Genomic DNA, 23,004 nt, shown 5'->3' with positions numbered 1-23,004 from the left:
TTTGACATTTTATTGGATGTTAGGTTAGGAGGTTTTTATTTTTGTACACAAAAATAAAGAAGAATAGGAAGAGAAGGACAAGCATAAGCCTTAACAAAATTATTAGTTTATTTTTATGATTTTTAAACAACCATAACACTTTTAAAGAATTAGAGGTTACGTCCTATAATTCTTCATCTAAACTGATAAACTCCCTTCAACTCATATTTTGATCCTAGAGAAAAGCCTGCACTAATTTAACCTTCAAAATCAATCCTTGTTTATGTACTAAATAAAAATAGTCATCAGTAAAAATCATTTGATCTATGGACCTAATAGATCCGCGCGTTGTAAACGTAGCTAGTAACATACGGAGATCGCTGGATTGGTCGAGGTGGACCTCACCTATGGCCTGCTCGATCCCCGGACATAAACTCTCTGGATTATTTCCTATGGGGACATCTAAAGTCATTAGTTTTATTATAAACTCCAGTGGAAGATGTAGAAGATTTGAGAAATCGGATAATTGCTGAATGTCACTCAATCAGAAACGATCCTGGTGTTTTTGAAATAGTTTGGGAGTCTATAAGGAAAATATTAGATTCTTGCACCCGATCGGGGGTAGTCATTTTGAACAGTTCTTGCAGATTAAGAAACATGACATGTAATTTTTGGTAATAAATAATTGTTATTGTCAAAATTCTTTTTCGCCCCGTATCTTTGAAACAAAGCGTCCGATCAAAAAGTATAAAAAGACAAAATATCCTTGGAATAGTACAAGGAATAATCCCTGAAATTTTTGCCGCATGTTTAGTAAGCACTCTGTATATTTTAAGGTGGTTTGAGTAAAAACTAAGCGAGTTTGGATTATTAAGTACTAAATACTCTTACAACAGGGTTTTATGAAGTACCGCTAAATCGGCACTAATTGATATTTCCTTAAATGCGGTTATTTTTAATCAAGCAGTATAAAACGGAAAGAACATTTTTTAGTTTTCTCTTAAGCATTTGGTGAGAAAGCTCATTGAGCATATTGCAAATTAAGTTATTGTACACTCTATATTGGTCCCTAGAAAAACTACATTGAAATAGAGTTGTACGGCTGTTTTGGTATACTTATAAAGTTCCTAATTCTAGTGGCCCGGTTATGTGTGGTATATCGCAAGGAGAGTCTATATTATTCAGAAAAATTGGTTTTTACCAGACGGTATACAAAACAAGTGAAATGTAGGGTGTAGCGATCTTGAATATTGAGCCAACCAGAAGGTGTAAATTAGTCAATAAAAAATAACTTATTTAGGTACATACTTGGAATTTCATTGTATTTCACCTGGCAACACTGACCGTGGTATAAACACATAAACTCACCTAATAGAATTCGGATCGGCCGCGGGTCCAACCAGGTGGGGTGTCCTACCGGGAACCAAACGATCCCACCCGAAAGTCTGAAGACTTTCCGGGGCGTGCGCGCACACGCAATGATCGGGGGGCACGCGTACGGGACTGCGCCCCATCGACTCACAGCCAGCCGCCCCCTCGAGGTACACGGAATCGACGAAGACCGGCTCCTTGGAACGGTTGTAGAGCCACACGTGACCGTCTGCCTCTCGGGATAATGTTATTCCTAAAATACCCGGACGATTACTATAATGACCTACACTGGAAAATAATGAGCAAGGAGTAAAATTTTATGGGGCACCTACCTAATCCTATTTTAGCCCTAGTCTTGCGACTAGCGTCAGTCTGCTTCTCGTTTTGGAGGCCGAGGGTGTCGAGACAGACCCCGTCGGGGCCGCACGGCACTTCGCCGAATACGTCCAGGTGGTTGGGCTCCACTGGAAAAAGGGGCCCAACGCGCTCCTGGAGTTCCCAATATGCCAGTTTACACCATTCTTGTCGATTTCTCATTTGTGAATCTGGAATTGAAGAAGATTTCTTTAAGTAAGAGATTTAGGTAAATGCCTTAGGTCCAAAATCAAGCAAATCTGATAAATGGAACAGAAGTTATTGCACTTTGTACCAAAAGAGGGCTCTCCCGGTGGACTTGAACAAATTTATGGATAAAGTCAGTTATCAGTTTTATTCATACATGCATGTTCTCATTTTAATTTTATGTACCTATATAACTTTGCAAAATGTTCTATCATGCAAAATTATTGGAATGAACTTTGTTGTTGAATTTATTTGTAAATTTTTGCAAACTTTGTCTTAGGCCCATTTTACGCTCTGAAATTTGCCAATTTTCCAAAAGTGTGATCATATAGAGGAAATGTCAAATCAAATGTAAATCATCGTTGTTTTTTTTAACGGACGGTGGTGCAAAAAGTTCCGACTTATAATATCATCCTAGGCCGAGCGGATCACCTTGAACGGCACAAAACACGAAGAAATAAAAGTGGTACTAAAAGTGCCGACATACCGCTGAGACACTGATGTCATTCCTGCCTTAGTCTATTATGGTTTACCAGTTTTTCCTGTCTCGTCGTGTCTTTGAATTAAATAGATTTTTTTTTAACTTATTTGTTTATATCTGATTGGTTAATAGTATTAGCGCAGATCGTTCCAGCGATTAACATTTCATTAATATTCTGAACCTTGAGGGAATGTGCCTAGAATGCTTTTTACATTACTGTGAGTATCTGAATTGGGATTTTTCAATATTCTTGAGAATATTCTCATGAAGTAATTGGAATATTCTTAAAAGGAGTTTATCAAAGAAGAAGGTTGAATCAGTCGAAAATTTAAGACTGGAGGTTATCCCGAGAATATCAATTTCTAGCTGCAAAACTTGTTGATCCTTCCAATAAATCAAAAACTATTAATGTAGTTCTCTACATTAGTACAACAAATAGTAGACAATCAAACAGAATAAGAATATTGATCTAACTCACATAACTGATACCATATAGATTAAAGTTACTAGTCTGATGAAATTACAAAGTCCTACAGCAGAAATTACAGCAGAAAAATTCAATGAATATTTTATTAATGTTACTAATTCTGTCACAGCCCCAGACTTTCGAGACCCAGGACTAGATAATTTAATAATAACCTGGAAGTACGTGAATAACCGCTCAACCATGTATTTAAACCCTTTTGTTCCTTTAAAGGTTTTCTTGGTAATAAACAATCTTAGCAATAAAATTATAAAAATACTAAGTGAAGGTATATATATATAATAAATATTTTCTCAGAGGAGCTAAAGCTTAGCTTCAACTTTACTGTAGTGTCTCTTTTTAAATTGCTAACTGGCCTTATTGATGATCCTCTATCCTTATGTAAGCTTTCTCCTATAATGTGCCAGCATATCATACCAGAAAAGCTCTTAGTTTTTACCTCCTCTATGTAGCCAATAATAACATACACGATAAAATAGACTTACTGTACCCCAACTACAAACAATTTTAAGAGGAATGTTCAAAGTCTATAGTTCGGATTGTACTTTGTAATAGGATTAGTTACCAAGTGTAAAATAATCTGTAAAGAGCAAATAAATACAAAAATTAGCACGGTTAGGCCAATTATTGAAAAGCAGCATGAAAACGATCCTGGAAATTATTGTCCCATCTCACTTAACCTTTCATCTCCATTGCAAATTAGGTTTAGGACACATAGGTCTAGCAGTGATGTGCTTGCAGAGACAGTTAGTGATAGTTTATAGTGATACTTTTTGAGAAGTGTGATTATATTTCTACCTTTGACTGTGTGTCACACAGCTGAGCAAGTTGGCAGATAATATCTGTTATAATGAATTGTTGTATATTATGTATATAATTTTAAGTTATTATTTTTCAGGAAAATTAAATAATAAATGTATTAAGGAAAAACATTTTATTATTTCCATTTTGAAATTGGTGATATTTTCTACACTATTGTTAACTGATTATTGCAATACATTAACTCATTTATATATGTAAAATAAAGCTGAAGAGGTTTAATATTGCGGAGGGTTGTTGGGTAGGGTCAGAAATAAAACAGAAACCTGTTTACCTAAATGTCGACGTTTCGACTTATATTAAGTCATCCTCAGGACACTGAAATGGATTCAAGTAATTACAGAGATAAAACAAAGTAATTTCAAGTACATAAAAAACACTATTAAAATAAATGTTCTTTAAGTTACAAAAAAACAAAAACCACGACACAGTTAAAATTACATTCAGGTACAATCCGTTAAAATTTTTTTTTTTTTAATAAAAAAACAGTATAAATTTTTTTTTTTTTTTTTATACATAACACCTCTTACCTAAGTCTACAACCCTCAACCAACAACCCTCCGCAATATTGAAGATATTGGGTCACAAACACGAAACTGAAGAGGTTTATTTTATCCTGATGCTAACACCCAGGGCCGTATCTAAGGGGGGGGGTTGAACTCTCTAGATGCGGGTTGGGTTTTGGGAGTTCAAACCCCCCCTCCCCCCCACCGAAAATCTTATAGCGTAAAATAAAATTGAAACGACTGGTAACTATAACCCTTTTTTTAGAGAAAAATATCCAGCAGCAATATATGTGCATTGTAGTGCTCATTCTTTAAAATTAGCTCTTGCCCATTCCTGTAAGGTTCAGAGTATCAGAAATTGTATTGGAACAATAAAATCTATTGCAAATTTTAAAAAAATATTAGCTATGCGCACTGAGATTATTAATATTAAAAAATAAAATTAAAGAACATGTTCCAAATAGTAAATGGAGTAAGTTAACATCCATGTGTGAAACTCGGTGGGTGGAAAATCATGATGGACTAATTAGGTTTACTGAAGTTTTTAAACCCATTATTGAAACATTAGAAGAACTAAAACAAGACATCGAAACTTCTTCAAAAGCTTTGCAGTTCCTTCGAGCTATTATGACCAGTGAGTTTATTATCAGTATGTTAACAGCGTCCACTTTATTTGCTTTTACTCTACCGTTATGCAGAATTCTCCAGACTGTGGATTTTGATCTATTTAGCGCTGTTGAGCATGTGAATACTGTTATTAGTCAGGTCAGGAATATGAGACTGAATATAGATCAAGAATTCAAAAATATTTGTAAAAAATCTGAAGCTATTATAAAGTCTATAGATGATGAAGAATGCATAAAAATACCTCGAATAGTTTCACGACAGCAGAATCGTTCTAATGCCATGGTAGCTACTGCAGAGGAATATTTTCGAATCACAGTTGCAATTCCTTTTTTTGATCAATTTATAGAAGAACTGATGAAAATCTGCAAGATTTGCAAATCACGAAAAATCACTTTCATTGTTATATTGTCTAGTACCAAATATGTGCGAAGCTCACATAGTAAAAATGGAAGACTTGTTACCATATGAGGAATTTTTGGACCTAGATACGTTATCTGCAGAACTGCAGTTGTGGAAACAAAAATGGATTAAGCTGCCTCAAGCAGAAAGGCCAAAAAATGCTCTTGATGCATTATCAGCATGTAATTCATCTTTGTTTCCCAATATTCATACTCATGTTGCAAATTCTGGCTACGTTACCTGTATCTACAGCCTCATCAGAACGATCATTTTCATCGCTAAGGTGTTTAAGAGACTATTTGCGCAATTCAACTAGTCAGGAGCGGCTAACAGGACTATTGCCCTTTTAAGCGTGCATAGAAATATTATAATTGATACCGCAGAGGTCTTAAATCGTTTTGCGAGGGAAAAGCAAAGAAATATTCAGTTGTTATTATAATTACTATTTTTAAAATTTTAACGTTGTTAAATGTGATTTTTAGTTTAAACTGGTATCTTCTTTTAGTAAGACCTATTTATAAATTAAAGTTTTTTTTATCCCTAATATCTCAAATGTCACTGGTCTAACCCAGATACGGCCCTGCTAACACCTAATCAAAAACTAACCTTTTTGATAAGGTGTTTGGTTTGGATATTGCGATTAAACAATAAAATTATAAGATTACTTATTAAATGAAATTTTAATTTTCCCGCCTTAATTTGGCCACGCCTTTCTACCATTTTGATTGGTCCAATTAGGTACGTCAAACTGTCAAGTTAGTTACAATAGTTTCCGTTGCCAAGCGAGAGGACGCTAGCAGATTTGTCAGAAGCACAAAGTGGCACGATTAAGTTTAGATTTATAAGATTCAAGATTATCAAAATAATAAAAAATATTTTAAAGTGCATGCATCTATCCCAAGGTAATTGAAACTTTGTCTCATTTTAGGTGAGAATTACTGTCGTTCATAAATTTTAACGAAATTCCTAAAGAAGTACAAGAAAAATCACAGATCTAACGCAACTACCTTAAATTCTTCACTAAATGTAACTTTATATTTTGTATTTGTTAACATAACCTTTCAAAAACTTTAATTGTTTTCTTTCCCTACAATTGGCACAACTGAAATTTGTCAGAGTGGCCAACATCGAAAGAACACAATCACACAAAATGGCGGCCACCTAGTAGTGGTGACAGAGACACCCAAAACCAAATTTGGTTTTCTTTGGTGGCCATTTATTTTTCATTGAATTGGTACACCAGGTATATTTATTAAGTTCGTAGTCAGAAGTATTTCGATCAGTTTGTATGCATCCACTTATTCGCATTATCACCATGAGTACTTAGGAAAAAAAATCTGTACGAGGAATTAATGACAAAAAAAAGCAGATGAATTGTAAACAATTACCCACCGGTATGAAGGTTAAATGTGGCGGGGCGGAATAGTCTGCCACCCAAGATGGCCGATTGATTCTGATTGTCTAATTTTTGACGTACATCAAATATGACAATAGTGACATTTTAACTGTGGTATTTGACAATTGTCTTTTTTAATTTTTAAGTTTTCTTTGGGGGAAAACAAGCCAAGCCTCATGATTTTCTTCCAATTTAAAGTTTTTAAGTAATTTTATAGCTTTTTGTAGTTTTTTTGAATTCTAGGTTGATACATTACTTTACAAACGTGCCAACATCGAATCATCGTGCAACTACATAGAGCAAGAGACAGGTAAATTTCAATTATGACATACCTAAGTGTTTTCTAATAATGTTTAGGTGTATTTTGGATGTATTATCATTTTCTAGGATATAATTATATATTTAATCCTATTTTGGACATATCAATGTCACTGTTCTCAATTTAATTTTTTTTTTACAATTCAGTTTTAATTCTTGAACCTTCACTGGGAAAATATGAAGTATTTTCTTTTCCTTGTCTTCATCTAGATTGAGATATTCATACAAATATTCTTTAGTCACTAGTTTATATATGAGGAATTGCCCAGGCAGTCACAGAAATCATAAATTTTTTTAATTGCCATTGAATGTACAAAAATCTTGTCTGTCATGTAAGTCCGACTAAAAATGTTTGCTCCAAACACTTTTCTGGTTCTTAAGTAGAAATAATATTCACATGGAGTATAAACACAATACCTATTTGTTCAATTTAACGAAAACAGATTGACATATACTTCTCAAAAACTGATTTCCCTAATCGACTTAATCCACATTAAGTTATACACATTTATGGATGGATAGCCATGGTCATTTAGTCAATTTAGAGAAAAAGTTTTGGTTGGTTTATAAATATTTAAAGTATAAACTCAAAAGCCAACTTCAAAACCACAACAACAATCTTTAAGTGTTGGTCATTCTAAAAAACAGAAAAATATTTGACAATCTAAAATGCCTTTAAAAAAAACAAAAATCCTGAATATCCTCATTTAATACTCATGATCCTACACCTACACAATCAGAATAATTTTGTTTTTAGCTAACTTTTTAGCTAAGATTTTAGTATGCAATATCTTATTTTTTAAAATACCTAAATTACCTGAGACATTTTGATAGAAAATGCTATGCTTTTTACAGTCCTATTTTATTTTTACTGACCCATAATTAAATTCATATTATTAGCTTAAAGTAAAATTATGGACTAATATCAAATCCTTTACGGTATTATTTAGAACCTTAATTATTGTAATCATAACTAATGTGATAATCAATACTTACTAATAATGAAAACTTATGTATTTTGGATCATTAGGATGAAATACTTTTAGATTTAATTTTAACCCGATAGAATATATAATATTGTATACACAATACACTGTCTTAATCTGTTTTCTTGTTTCATGTTGCATACTTACTGGAGACAACCCCACTGATTTGTGACATCTTTACCCGATTGTAACTAATCAAAAGTCATATTTTGTTTTTATTTGCTTATACGAGGGTGAATCAAATATGAACCGGACTTTTCTGTTTAGCGCGCCATAGGTGAAGCGAGTGGCGCGACGTCCTGATATATGCTAGATAGGGATGTCAAGAGGAGGGGAGTCAGTCGGTTTGGCGCACCGGAGTAGATGAGCTGTTAGTAGCATCATGTCTGAACAAGAGGTACACACGTCTGTTGCGCAACGCGTTATTATAAAATTTTTGTCGCGTGAGGGCGTAAAACCTTCCGAAATTTTGCGTCGACTAACTGCACAGTTCGGTAATGAAACCTTATCAAGGACTCAAGTCTACGACTGGCACAAAAAATTTTCCGATGGCCGAGAGGTAGTGGAAAACGAGAGCCATGCACGCCGACCCAGGACAAGCATCAATGAGGCGAACATTCGGGATTCCAAAGGCGTACTGCTGATTGATTATCTTCACGAACGCCGTACAGTTAATGCTGCCTACTAGTGCCAACTGCTTGACGCAGTGAAACAGGCCTATCGGCGAAAAAGGCGAGACATGCCTATTCGAAGTGTGATTCTGCTCCATGACAACGCTCGGCCACACACAGCTGCATTGACCCAAGAAAAATTACGTAATATTCATTGGGAAACACTTGAACACCCGCCTTACAGTCCCGATTTGTCACCATGTGACTACCACATGTTTGGGCCACTAAAAGAAGAATTGGGAGGTTATCACTTTGACGACGACGAAGGTGTGGAAACGTTTGTGCGCAATTGGTTACTGACACGACCAGCTTCATTCTTTGATGAAGGAATTAAAAAACTTCCGATCCGGTGGGAAAAATGCGTAAATAAGAGAGGAGATTATGTAGAAAAATAACATGTGTTCAAACTTTTATTTACTGTACCAATAAAATTACTAAAACCAAAGTCCGGTTCATATTTGATTCACCCTCGTACTAAAAAAATAAAATGGAAAAAACATGCATATTAACTTGTACATATGTATTTGTGTTATATCTAGTCATTATTAATTAACTTATTTACAATGAAAAGCCAGATTTATTTCAAGAGATAGGTTCAGTTTCTGTCTTTATAAGAGCTTATATTTTGTTTTCCATAATTTGTGGATATATATTATTTTATTGCAATTGTATAGATGATTAAAAAATATATATGTTTAATTTTTTATTTAGGTATGTTTGTTACATATTTCTTATCATGTTTTATACTTATGGAAACAAAAAAAAGCAGGTAATTTTTTTCTGAAACTCCAGAAATTAGGATTTTCAGTTAAAATATGCTTTATACCTGCAACAATTCTATTTTTTACATAAAAGGTGTTATTAATACCATACTTACAGTTTGCAGTATTTCATTTAGAATATATTGTAACTTTTTTATGCATTTTAAAATCCTTTGTTAAATTTATTTTAATTCATCTTAAAATAAAACATTTAAAAGACAATTTAGCTTTGTTTTTTTTTTATTTAAAATTTAGTCCCATATCTATCGTGCCAATTTATAATTCTTGGTAAGTATCTATAGCTAAATATCTTAAATAAGCAATGTCTTGAGAACAAAATTTAAATTAAATAATATTTTAGTTGATGTGTTAATTCTTGATTAAAGTGATGAGGGATGTCTGAGATGCAATATTTTTATTTTTTCTCAACATTTAAAATTAACGATTTTAATTAAATGTGGGTATTTCTAAAATGAAAGTATATGGTTTTTTTTTTAAATAAAATAAAATTCTATTTAAATATATCTCATCACTCGTCAGTTAACGCATCAACTTTGTAATGCAACTGCAAATTACTTGAAATTTAAATACCAGGCAATAGATCAAGCTTAAATTTCCCGCCACACGCCACCCAAGATGGATGCCCCCGTCTTTGTCAACAACGTCAATAAAGCTGTCAACAGAATTTCTGTCTGTTCATTAGGCAACACACATTTCTCTATATTTGTGTTCTAATCGATCAAAAATACCCTTTAAAACAGAAAATCACGAAATTCCACGTTTACACACAATACTCACACCGATGAACCGTTTCCACATAATAATAACAATAATAATGGAAAGAAAAACAGCGGTGGCGTCGCGACGTTGACGACCGTCGGCGTCGCCGCGCCTCCATATGACGTAGCGCGCGCAACAAAGATGGCCGTCGTCGTCGCCGAGAGTCGCGCCGGCGGACGGACGTCGCGTCGAGCCGGTGCCGTAATCTTGGCGCCACCGCGTGAGCGTAATTTCTATTTTTAAGTACCGGGAGAGCGGCGCGGTGTTGCCGCGTCGCACTTAAATTCTTTCTAATCGAATAATTCGATTTAGAATGTGTATTTACAAATTTATCGATTGTTGTTGGTTGATTGTTTCCATCTCCTTTATCTGGCTTTAAAAAGCCGTGATTTTTGTATGAACAAGTACAAGATTGATACGATGGTAAGCAAGTGGACGTGACGCGTTGCGGCAACGTCGCCGAATAGTTTAAATAAAATTACAATAAAATTTAAATTTCACACCGTCGGATAATGGCATATTTGTGTAGAACGACCGCGAGAATTTTTAATGTTTTTCGCCGTGTTATTTTGCAAACCGGAGAAGGCCCGATTCGGACTTTCGATTAGAACGAGCTGCCTGCCGGAATGTTTTATTTATCGGTCGATTTTTCAATTTTATATCAATTATTTAGTGTTACGTAATTGGGGACGGGGCGTGCCTGAAAATGACGCAAAATGGCGGATGATATGCGCCGTCTTGAATTAAATAAAACGTGGTCGTTCGCATTAACAAAACAAAATGGCGGTCTTCTTACATCAACCCATCTTTGTTACATTTATTCACGAACTTAATAAATATACCTGGGGCTGTATTTTTGAAACCATTCGAATTTGATTTCGCACGAAAAATTGTATTATTCGTATTTTCGACCGCATCGTAGGGTAATTTCGCCGGTTTTCGACCATTTAGTACAAAATTAAACTTTAAATTCTTACAATTTTTGTTGTATAAGAGGTATAAATAAAACCAAAAGAGGTACCTAAACAATGTAATGTTATAATTTAGCAATGATTCATAACAAAATGTTTGTTTAATGCAGAAAAAAAGTAAAAAAATTAAAAAGAAAAATGAGCTTTTGTTCGGGTTTTCGACCGGCCGTTTCCGAACCCCGACCAGAATAACTCCAGCTTTCGACCGACTTATTCCGTTTTAGTGGAGTAAAAACAGTGGAAAAAAGTTCAAAAAATTTTTTTAAAGGTATAACCACATGAAACCTATACAGGATCATTGATTGGGCCCCTGTGCATAAGAAATAACCAATTACGACATATTTTGTGGGGTCAGAAATTTTTAATCTCGAAAAATGTCAATAAATTGTCAAAATGTTATATTTATGTTTTTTTACACATACCACGCGATAACTTCGAAACTAATTAGCTTATAAACATGAGATTTTTTTTTAATCGATTGGAGACATACAGGCGGTTCTAACAGTACTAATTCGTGTCCCCTGGTGAGCTTATTATTTCTTGGATAATAGAGTAAACTCAAAATTTTACTTTTATTGCTGCATGATTTTCGGTAAGCGGGAAACTTTTTTGTTTTAAGGAATTTTACCATAGTATCTGCATATAAATTAAATAAGAGATATTGAAAAAGTTTTTAAAGTAAAAACCAACCTTCTATCACAAATACTTTTAGAGCTATCGTCACTTAAAATATTAACACAGGGACGCGCGGCGATGCGCAATATACTTACTTGAAGATGCCCACAAAATGTCGCACGGTACCGCGCTCTCGATGTGTTTTGAAGGCCCATTTGGATAATCTCCTGACTAATTTGGCGATTCGATAATTTTTTTTTATTAGGAACGCAGACTGCACTGGAATTACACTTATATTTTTAATATTAAGTTAAAACAGGAATTGCAAAAACAAAAAAAGAACATAAATTGAAAAGATTTAGATTTCTTCAGACTTTGAATCTGACGAGCTTAGTTCTTCATCTTGTGGTCTGTTGCTACATATTGCATATTTACATTCGTCACAACATTTTAATCCTTGAGATAAACACGTGCACCTATTATAGTTGCAATTTTTGTCGGAACACCGAATTGACAATGCTTTTCTTACTTTATTGGGGATCGGATCTTGTATTGCTTATATTGGTCTCCAGTAAGTTTCATTATTTTTCCAACCATATTCACGAGGATCTTCCTAAATTATTTCTTTGACATGAGAATTATACCATATTTTTAATTGGTATATACAGTATCGGACAAAATTAGAGAGACTCGACTACTTACGTCTTTTATGTAAGATAAAAATGATTAAATTCCTCTTTTTGTGCTGAAGGATGTTATGTTTTGAAGTAGTTTAAAAAGGCACTAAAATAAATTTAAAAAAAAAAAAACATTTCTCAAGATTTATTAGGAAAAATAAAAAAATGCAAAAAATTCTGTGCGACAAAATTAGAGAGACTTATCCTTAAAGTACATTTGTACCCTATACTAATGAAACTAACCTAATACTTTGTCCAGTACCCTTTATTCTGGATAACTTTTTCACATCTATTCGGCATCGATCCAATGAGATTCGAAATTACAGCCGGATCCATTGATTTCCAGGCATTCTCGATTTCTTCAAATAATTGAGCACGATTCCCGATGTTTTTAGTGCGAATCTTTTTCTCTATAATCTCCCAAAGATTTTCAATTGGGTTTAAGTCCGGCGATTGCGGTGGCCATTTTAAAACTTGAATTTTGTTAGCCAAAAACCATTCCTTCACAAGTTTGGGGTCGTTATCGTGTTGGAACGTGAATCTTAGCGGCATTTCCCATTCGGCGTAAGGCAACATTACATCTTCCAGTATAGTCCGATACATAAATCTATCCATAGTGCCCTCAATTTTGTGGATAGGACCCATTCCATAACCCGAAAAACAACCCCAAACCATTAAATTGCCACCTCCGTGCTTCACAGTACCAGAAACATATTTTGGATCAAGCCTTTTGTTTGCTGGGCGATGTACGAACTGCGCTCCATCACTTCCAAAAATATTATATTTAGACTCGTCACTAAACAAACCCTTATTCCAGTCCTTAGCTGTCCAGTAACGGTGACGTGTTGCAAATAACATTCTAGCAGCTAAATTTTTTTTTGATAGATGGGGTTTTTTTGCTGGTCTCCTTCCAGGAAGCCTCGCCTCCACTAATCGCCGTTGCACAGTCCTGGATGAAACCCCAGGCGCCTCCAATTCAGCCAAAATCTGTGTTGAAGATAGACGCGGATTATTCTGACTTAGTCGTTTAATTCTCCTGTCCAGCAGTACTGAGGTTTTTCTCTTGCGGCCACCTCTTTTAAGGTTTGTCACTCTTCCACGGAGCTGATAATTTTTTATTGTTCTGGAAACCATTTGTTTACTGACGTTGAATTGCTCTTTTATTAATTTTTGTGAGCGACCTGAGTTATAGGCTTTTATAATTTTTTCTTTTAGGTCTATGGAATAATGTTTACCACGAGGCATTGCTAATGATATTCTCAAACTAATAAACAGAAATTAAACTAATCGCGACTTCAGCGAAACTAAACACAAAATGAGTTTCTGTCGCAGTAATTTTTTATCAATGTTAAAAACATTCTTTAAATAAATGTAAACATGAGCTACAAAAATGAATTGTTGATAATAGAATTCTTGTCAACTCCGGTATACACTGCTTAACAAATATTAATATTATTTCAAGTACAAAAAATTGGAGTTGGCAAATAGAGAAGTCTCTCTAATTTTGTCCGATACTGTATATCTAAAAAAATGGATCATTAATATCTAACATATGTAAAAATTCATTCTATCATTTAGTACCATTGAAATCAAGTGGCGCTCTTATTAAAATTTCTTCCACTACCTTCTCCACTGTCTAAAAGCTGGCGGCCACCAAATCTCTGAATCTTTTAAAACAAAATTTACTTGTCTGGACTTTTTTTTTTTTTTGGAGTAATTTTTTTGTGGTTGGATAGTAGGTATGACTCACACGGGTTGGAAATAAATTGGTTTGAACCGAGTTACGCGCTACAGGTCATTTTTTGAACGACGTGTTTCCTGGACGATGGATTGGCCGGAGAGGTACCGTAAATTGGCCTGCTAGATCTCCCGATCTTACCCCTTTGGATTTTTTTATGGGGTTATCTAAAAGCCAAAGTCTTTGCCACAAACTCTAACTCCCTTGAAGATCTTGGATTGCTAAGGAATATCAGTTAATAACACTCAAGATGCTCGTTAATGTGCGTAAACGTTTTGAACAATTGTATTTTTGTATGGAGGTCAACGAAGATAATTTTCAACATTTAATAAAATAGGTTTCATTTTTTTATTCACATTTATTTATACTTCTTGAGAACGAATTGATAAAATAAAAAGGGGGCTATGTAGAGAATAAAATTACCTTTAAGTCAAGGTAACCCCTATTTCTATTTAAAAAAATTTACATGGGGGCTCTAGAATGACGTCAGAGACACGCAATTTCTGTCAATAAATGTCTCCCTCAATTAAATTTGACGTGTTCGGCAGTTTTTGGCTAAACAAGTTATTTTTCAAGATTTTCAGGGAGGACTATTTTGTCTCGAGTATCCTGTATTTAATATTCAAGTCGTTTGCTATTTCCTGCCTCTAGAATAAGAGTTGTTATACTGTAATACATATATTTATAAAACAAACAAATTTCTTTTTTTTTTACTAATACTAACAAATTATTGAATAATTACTATAATTTATAATAAATTAAATGAAAACATTCTTAATTATTACTCGCGTTCCATTTCACATTAATCGTGTAAGAAAAATGAGGGGATAGCGGAACTGTCTAATGTCAATCCGCGTTAGGGTCTATCTGCAAGTCAAACAATTTAATCTAAAGGGGAATTCATAATTGTTCTTGTGGTACGCAACAATGAAGAAACCATTTTTTTCTTAAGATTTTAACACCACGTGGCTCAAGTTAAGAGACTTAGGACATAGCTTTATTCAACCTTTTCTTCTTAAAATCACCTAAGGATTAACACCCTTAAGGAATCAGCATCTTATTCTGTAACACCCTATATAAGCAACTGTAATCAATTAAGCGGTAACATTAATATTGTGTAAAAGCTTAGTTGCTGTTCATATTAATTGTTCAATAGACCAAGCTCTCCTCAATCGGCATACAAAACTCATTATTGAATTGGATCAAAAGTTTTCTTGAACAACGAACAATCCAAGTAGCCGGCGATGGATAGCTCTCCGACAAATTTAACATTAACGCTGAAGTCCCTCAAGGATGCATTCTATCCCCCACCCTTTTCTTGGTATATATCTTAGGCAGCAACAAGTAGCTTCAACCAACAACGATATTAGAGCAATCTTGGAGTGGGGCGATAACAATTTGGTCAATTTTAACGCTAAAAAAACGCAGGCTGCAGTATTTACGATGAAGACTAACCTTGGTGGCCCGGAGCTGGTTATGGCAGGGAAAACATTGCCAATGAAATCATCTTTACATCTTCTAGGAGTCGAGGTCACCAACAGTGGGTCCTGGCATGACCACGTTGCCGAGGTCGCCAGGGCGGCTTCAAAAAAACTCGGAGTGCTTTTCAAAACAACTCGGAGTGCTTTTCAAAACGAAAAAACTGTATACACCAGAACAGCTGCTGACTCTTTATAAGGCTCAAATATGCCCTTCCCTCGAGTATTGCTCGCATGTCTGCAGCTCTGCACCCAAGCATAGTTTAAACCTGCTGGATTCTATACAGAAGAGAGCTATTCATCTTATCGACAAACCAGAACTGACAAAGAGTCTGGATACTCTGGAGCACAGGAGAAAGGTGGCTGATTTCTGTTTATTCTACCATTATTATCACGGTAAGTGCTAAGGGGGCACCCAGGGCTATTCCGGCAAGAAGGACGCGTCTAGCAGTTGCGGCTCATCAACATCGAGTCCACCTGCCTACCCCAAGGACGTCGCTGTATCGGGACTCATTCATCTGGAGAACATCTTCTTTGTGGAACGGGTTTCCACCTCACATATTTCCCGACGCATACAACCTACAGCGATTCAAGATAAATGCCCACAAATATCTTCGCGCAAGCACCACTCCAAGAGTGACATAGGACTTTCCTCTTGTGCTTGTTTTTACCATTAAAAAAAAAGTACGGTTTTATGAATACTCAAATTTACATGCAATCTCTCCAAATGTCTAATAATTGCAAGTCATACCAATATGCCGATGACAAGCAGATAAGATACTCGTTTGATTCTTATAGAATTTGAAACTAGCGAATACAACCCTTGAGGGCGATTGGGAAAGGGTAGTAGATTTTCCGGAAAAGCACAGCTTAAAGATAAATCACAAAAAGACAGTGATCCTTGACTTTGGCAAAAACAAGTCTGACCTAAACAAGAAAATGAAATTAACGATTTAGGGAAATATACTGCCAACCTCAACCTCTGCAAAGAATCGGGGTCTTTATAGTCGACAAAGAGATTTAAGGAGAACGTACATCTTTTCATTAAAAAGGTGTATGCATCATTGAAACTTCTTTACCCGGCATCGACAAACTTTAACAATTAAACAAAGGATTGACCTATAGAGAGTTTAGTTCTGAGTTATTTTAAATACTGTGATATAGTTTATGGTCCATGCCTAACCCAATACGAACAAAACAGAATTCAAACAGAACAAAAATCGTGTCTTAAATTTATCTTTGCGATAGGAAAATATCATTCTGTTTTACTTAAGTTATCAGTTGCAATATGGTTAAATATGAAAAAGCGCAGAAAATTACACATTTTTAATTTTTAAAATGAACTTCGTCAAGCTGTGTTTTTATTTCGCTCTAAACTTCTTGTTTGCGTTTGCCCTACAATAAAAAACAAGAACACAAACATGGCCTGCAATAATTGCAAATGTAAGAAAAAAAAAAGAGTCTTCGTGGACGGGCGTCGGGGCGGCATCGTCGTCAGGAGGCGCCGCGACGGTGGACACGTTGAATGACCGAATCGCTAAATTTAACGGGTTTTGGCACCGGCGAGCGCCCGATACCGAGAATCGCGTCGTTGTTTACTTCGCGAGAGTCGCGCGTGCCAAAAAAATGCGTACGTGCGTATATATGTGCGAAAACTCTTCCCCCCCGGAACCCAAACTGCCCCGCAGTTTTAAATGGACCATTTGAAAATGAACGTTTAACCCAATAATGTTGCAACCGCCGAAGTGAATGTAATCAAATTCGATGTGAGTGAGGGACTTTATATTGTGTGTGTGTGTGCTGTATATTCCGCTGTAAGTTATTTTTAGTGTCGAACGGCGCCGGCCAGCCATCAATTTGCATTCGTGTAATAGTAAACAGAACCGTTTTATTGGACGTAAATTACAATTTTCGACCGGCTCTGTGTTAGTTTTTGTTTCGAGGAGTGTTTATTTTTTTTTGGCTCTTGGCATATATTATCTGTTTTTCCAGGGAGTCATATATTGTATGAGACTCAGCTGGCAACGTCGCGGCGTTTAATTTGCTCCTCAAAAATTCACAAGTGTAAAATATCCTAAAGTAATTTAATACATGTAATAAACGTATATTTTATAAATACTTACACGAGGGGGTAGTCAGGCTCATGTTTTCGAAAAAATGCAAAGAGCCCTGACTACTGTCGAGCACTGGTGTGAGGAACGAACAACTAAGGGTAAACCCCACAAAAACTACTCTGGTTTCCTTTACCAAAAGAAGGAAACTAGAGCCCATTAGAAACATACAATTTTATGGAGAAAATCTGCGACTTGAAGACGAGGTCAAATATCTAGGTATAACCCTGGATAAAAAACTCAGCTTCAAGAAGCATGTAATCCAGGCTACAAATAAAGCCACGAAAACTCTTATGTACTGTAAGAGAATGTTCGGTAGATCATGGGGACTGTCACCAAAAATGGTACATTGGATGTACACGACAATGGTTTGACCCATCATCACATACGCAGCACCTATATGGTGGCATGCGGCAGAAAAGAGGACTGTAATACAGATACTCAACAAAAAAAAACGAATAGCATGTCTGGGCAATGCCAGGGCATGTCTGGGCAATAACAGGAGCGATGTCAACAACGCCGACTGCTGCCCTAGAGAACCTGATAGGACTAAGCCCGCTACACTTAGTGGTACGGGCTGAAGCTATATCGGGGGCGAAAAGACTGCTGTCAAATGGCGCAACAATCCTATCGAAAGATGGGCACAATGCCTTATTTGACAAGATACAGGACCTTGGGCGCCTGGTCACATACCTAGACAAACCTTTTGTCATCAAAGAGAAAAGGGGACCACTGGACGCAGAAGCGGACAGGCTCAGGCAAAGAGGTTACTCAGTATGGCACACGGCAACCAAACGATCCAAGATCGGGGTAGCTGTGGGCATGGTGGAGGACGAACAACAGGGCAGACAACTCATGCTAAACCTGGGCGTGGAAACAACAAATTTACAGGCAAGCATAATAGGAATACAAACCTGTGTCCAACTGATGAGAGAAGGGCTGCCAAGAGGCAAAACCTTCGCAATTTTCACAGGAGACCAGGCTGCAACACTTGCACTACAACAGTTCGAGACTAAGTCAAGGACTGTGCAAAGCTGCTGGGAGGATCTCAGGAACCTCGCCGAAGCGCAAAATAGGCCAGAGATAATCCTAGCAGAGAATATGGGCAACAATAAGGCTGCAAGAAGGGCTATCCAACTTGCAACTCAGGGAGCCAGCAACAGCCTGGTAGGCCCTGAACCAACATGTTGTGTCAACGATAACGGAAGAGGGAAATCGGCAACTGGCTAACAAACCAGAACAAATCCTACTGGGAACAGCTGCCAAAGATGGAACAATCCAAACAACTTATAGGCAGCCCACCCTTCAAGGGTGAGAACATACTGGGCCTCTCCAGACAACAACTGCGAAAGGTCGCGGGGCTATTTACAGGCCATGCGCCCAGCAGGAAACACTTGCATACGCTAGGGAAATCAGTTACCTCGCTATGTAGGGAATGCAATGAGGAGGACGAAACAACTCTTCACATACTGTGCTTCTGTGAAGCATTTAATCAAACCAGGGCAACATTCCTGGGGGAAAACCCTCACCAGAGGGTATAAGAAATCTACCACTGGGCACAATCCTGGACTTTCTTGAAGCTACAGAATTGAACCTGTGGGACTAAACATATGGGACACAATAGGACTGCTTCTTAGCAGACCGCAGTGTAGGGAGCCACAAGGCACCACCCAGCGGTGGAGCTTTAGTGAGTACAGGACGAAACAGACTCGACACTGAGTCCCACACTACTGGGGGCGGCGCCGCGTAACCAGTGTTCATAATGAAATTTCTCCACCGATCCCAAAAAAAAAAAAAAAAAAAAAAAAAAACCATCAGAGAGATATAATTTTAGAAACACACAAGCTTTTCTACTAAAGTTGAATTTGATGAGTTTTTCAATTAGTATTATGTGACCCATTTTGTCAAAGGCAGTCAAAGTAAGATCTGCTGCAGAGCTTGTAAAAATACATAGAATAGACACAATAGACTTTCCAGGTAAAAATCCATGTTGTTCTGAACAGAACATATCTCCAACGAAATGCAAAATGTTGAAAAATGAAGCTCAAGTTGCAAGTTCACAGACTGTAGACACTAGTGGTATTTCCGCTTCAACGATCTTATTAGGTAATGTTCAGTCAAATTGTTCACCATCAATACCAATCCATCAAGGAGCTCTTATTCCAATATTACCACAGACTTTATTATAAATTAAGGTTACTTCTGAGAAATGAAAGAGCACATATTGCTTCTTTAAAGTCTCTTTATAATGATGGAAGGTTTCAGTTTATGTAAGAGAATGAAGTAACTCTCCATTGCTAAATGCAAATCGTCCATCTTCTGGTCGCAGGTGGTCAGTGAAGGACAAAGTCTTCAAGCTATACTTTCCAATATACCATTCAACTGTGGACAAATCAAATCATTTTGGAACACCTTAAATTGTAGATGAAATCTATGAGTGTACTAGAACATTGTTGCGCCTTGATGTTTGATGAAATATGTGTAAGTTATGCACTTTTTTATTAAAAAATCCAATCAAAGAATTTCAGAGTTTGAAGACCCTAGTTTCTCAGGGTAAAAACTCCAACTAAGCTCTTGTTCATGCTACAAGGTTAATGATTAGAGGTCTTAAAAACCATATAAAATGGCAGTGTCCTATTTTTTGATACACAACATACAGTTAAGACAGAGATTTTAAAAATCTAATAATTAACTGCCTTAAAGACTCACAGTCAATGAAGGTCTGTGCAAGCATTTTTGATCAAGGTAGTTCTAATATAACCACAATGAAAAAGTTAAGAATTGAGTACACTGACAAGTCGACTCTATATCACTTTGTGGTTAATGGGGATCTGTTACTATAAAATATATATATGTTGTTAAACAACTAGTTGAACACTACATATTCATATGTATAGCGTCTTTTATTATTTCATGTATACATCTTTAATTTTTTGACTCGAACCAATACAATTGATGAGTTATTTCCTCAATTTCCAGAAAGTGAAACTTATTTTTGACTATAATTAAAGTTAGTTGAAGTTTTCCTCCAATAATAAAAATCACTTCAATAAAGTTAAAATCCATATGCTTGAAGAACATAAAAAATATGTGGTCTGTCTGTCAATTGTGCGTTGTGCAACTTTTATTACGTCTGGTCGCTTAAGATGGAATAGAGTTAAAAAAAAAAAGAATGTCTTATTCAGGCCAACAAAAGAGCACTTCCCAGCAAAACCCCAATTTAAACTACCAACCATTAACCCGTAATTTCATGTAGTACGTATGTACGCCCCAAAAGAAAATAAATACCTTGGATGATTGGCCGAATATCTTCATGGGTGGCCCCCCCGTCGAACGTTGATGCATTTAATCATATGGATAGAAAAAAAAATTGTTGATCTTTGTGAGTGACAAGCTCGGTAATTTCGCAATTTATTTTATCGCCACACCCTTATGAAATAAGGGTGTACTTACACTCGCCCGTAAATAATTCATATATCGCCAAACGGAACATTCTAGATAATACGTAATTATTTACATTCTAAGAATATAAATTATTATTAACAACACATTTTTAATTAATCGTATGCGGGATCGCGGTCGGCGGCGTCCTTTTTAAGTGACACAAGTGTTATCGCCGGCCGGAGTACTGCGCGCGATAACTCGGCGATAAATTTCATATAACAATTTAATAAATAAATTTGTATTTTAACATTGGTGTAAACGTGACGGTCGTTAGTTTACATGGGCTTGTTTTTATATTATGTGTAATGCGCCGGGATTTTGTAATCGAAATCGTGCTTTTTTTCCTCCGTTTTTGATGATCAAAGGAGCCGTCCGATGCCAGTCCGGAGGGCAAAGATTATGTTTTTTTTATTTTTATTTAAGTTTAGTCTTAGATAAAATGGTTGCTGTTAATTTGGTTCGAACCCCACTTATAATATTGCCATTACTACCAACCACATTGAGACAAGAGACTTGTCGCAATAAAAAACATCTATCAAATCCATTTGACATTTGGTTGTCACAGAACCGTTAGGTACAGCTTTTACGAGAGATTCATCGTAGTGAAAACCCCTGTCAAATCGATTTGTTTGACGTCATTCAGTGACGTAATGATTGTCGTTTAGTTCACCACGTTTTTGTATTACTCCCATTGTTGTTAAATTTGTCCTGAAGGGTTTAAAGTTGATAGAAGAGTCTCACGATAGTAAAAACTGTAATAGAAGCGATTTGATGTTTGTTTTGTTCTTTGATGATCGTTGAGTTGAGGTTAAGGTTAATTTTAATTAGTTAGAACGCTAAAATGGTAAAACCAGGATAGATATGTCAAATTTGACATAAAACCGATGACCTTTGATTAGATCTGAACAAGGATAGTTGACCTAGTAGATCAGCGAGGTGTTAACCAATACTTCATCTGGACTTCGCACTTTTGACTAATAAAACAAGTTTTCAAATTGTCATTTTGTTTTGTAATTTTCTTTATACAATTTATTAGTTTGAACTAAAGACATTTATTATTATTATAAGACTGATTTGACATTAACATTCTAGAGATAGATTTGAGGTTATGTTAATATAAGTATAGGATTCTTACTGTTTTATTTAGTTAGAACGAACTGAACAAACATTCCCAGTTTGGCAACTAAGTTAAATGTACCTATCATCAGCACTACCCCAATTATCGGCACTTATTACAAATTATCCCCTTTAATAAGATTCCTACTACGAAACCGTTGAATAAAAATATTCTAAATACTTCTGTGAATCTTTATCTACGCCTCTGTAAAATCGAACGCTCCTCTGTCAAAATCTGAAAAGAGAGCTGTCAAAACAATACTGGTCAGTTCGCGCAAAACTGTTGAATTGTGCGTGTGTTGTTACTTTCGTTAAGAAACAGGTAAGCTAAATCGTGTTATAATTTATGATTAAAAATTCGCATAAACATTCCATTACATTTAATATGTTTCGAAACTATTGTTTTTGATATTTTTTCTGTTAAAAACTATTTTTCTCTTGATTTTTCGAGAATTTTATGAGTGCCGATAATCAGTACGTAAATATTAATTAGTGACCCAATTATAGGCAGAGGTGCCGATAATTGGTTTAAGTGCATTTAGGTCGATTTTACGTTGAATTATTAACTTACCATGGGAAGTGATTGATCTTTAAATGCAGTATAAAACAAAGAAATTACACACCAATTTTCGGCACTCCATATTTTGTACTAGAGTTAGCCTTATTTGACGCATAATATATCTGCCGATAATACATACACTATAAGTGCCGATAA

At 35.8% G+C, this 23,004-nt stretch overlaps 1 protein-coding gene across 4 annotated transcripts in view; it reads right to left on the bottom strand.

The window, feature by feature from the left end:
• The window catches only part of LOC126736742 (mothers against decapentaplegic homolog 6), a 99,254-nt gene that overhangs the window by 9,281 nt on the left and 66,969 nt on the right, over window positions 1-23,004 (bottom strand). For 3 of the 4 annotated variants that reach the window (XM_050441267.1, XM_050441269.1, XM_050441268.1), the window contains 2 exons: window positions 1,683-1,895; window positions 1,348-1,603 (listed from right to left, as the gene is read on the bottom strand). In XM_050441267.1, coding sequence (XP_050297224.1) covers window positions 1,348-1,603; window positions 1,683-1,895 — 469 coding nt within the window. Of the gene's footprint in view, window positions 1-1,347; window positions 1,604-1,682; window positions 1,896-11,880; window positions 14,362-17,039; window positions 17,660-23,004 lie in introns of those variants that run through there. The other variant, XR_007660748.1, reaches the window with a different exon arrangement.

Source organism: Anthonomus grandis, chromosome 5 (assembly GCF_022605725.1).
Source record: "Anthonomus grandis grandis chromosome 5, icAntGran1.3, whole genome shotgun sequence".
In the NCBI taxonomy this organism is placed as follows: domain Eukaryota; kingdom Metazoa; phylum Arthropoda; class Insecta; order Coleoptera; family Curculionidae; genus Anthonomus; species Anthonomus grandis.
The sequence above is the reverse complement of the archived record's forward strand: the minus strand, read 5'-3'. Positions and strand labels throughout refer to the sequence as shown.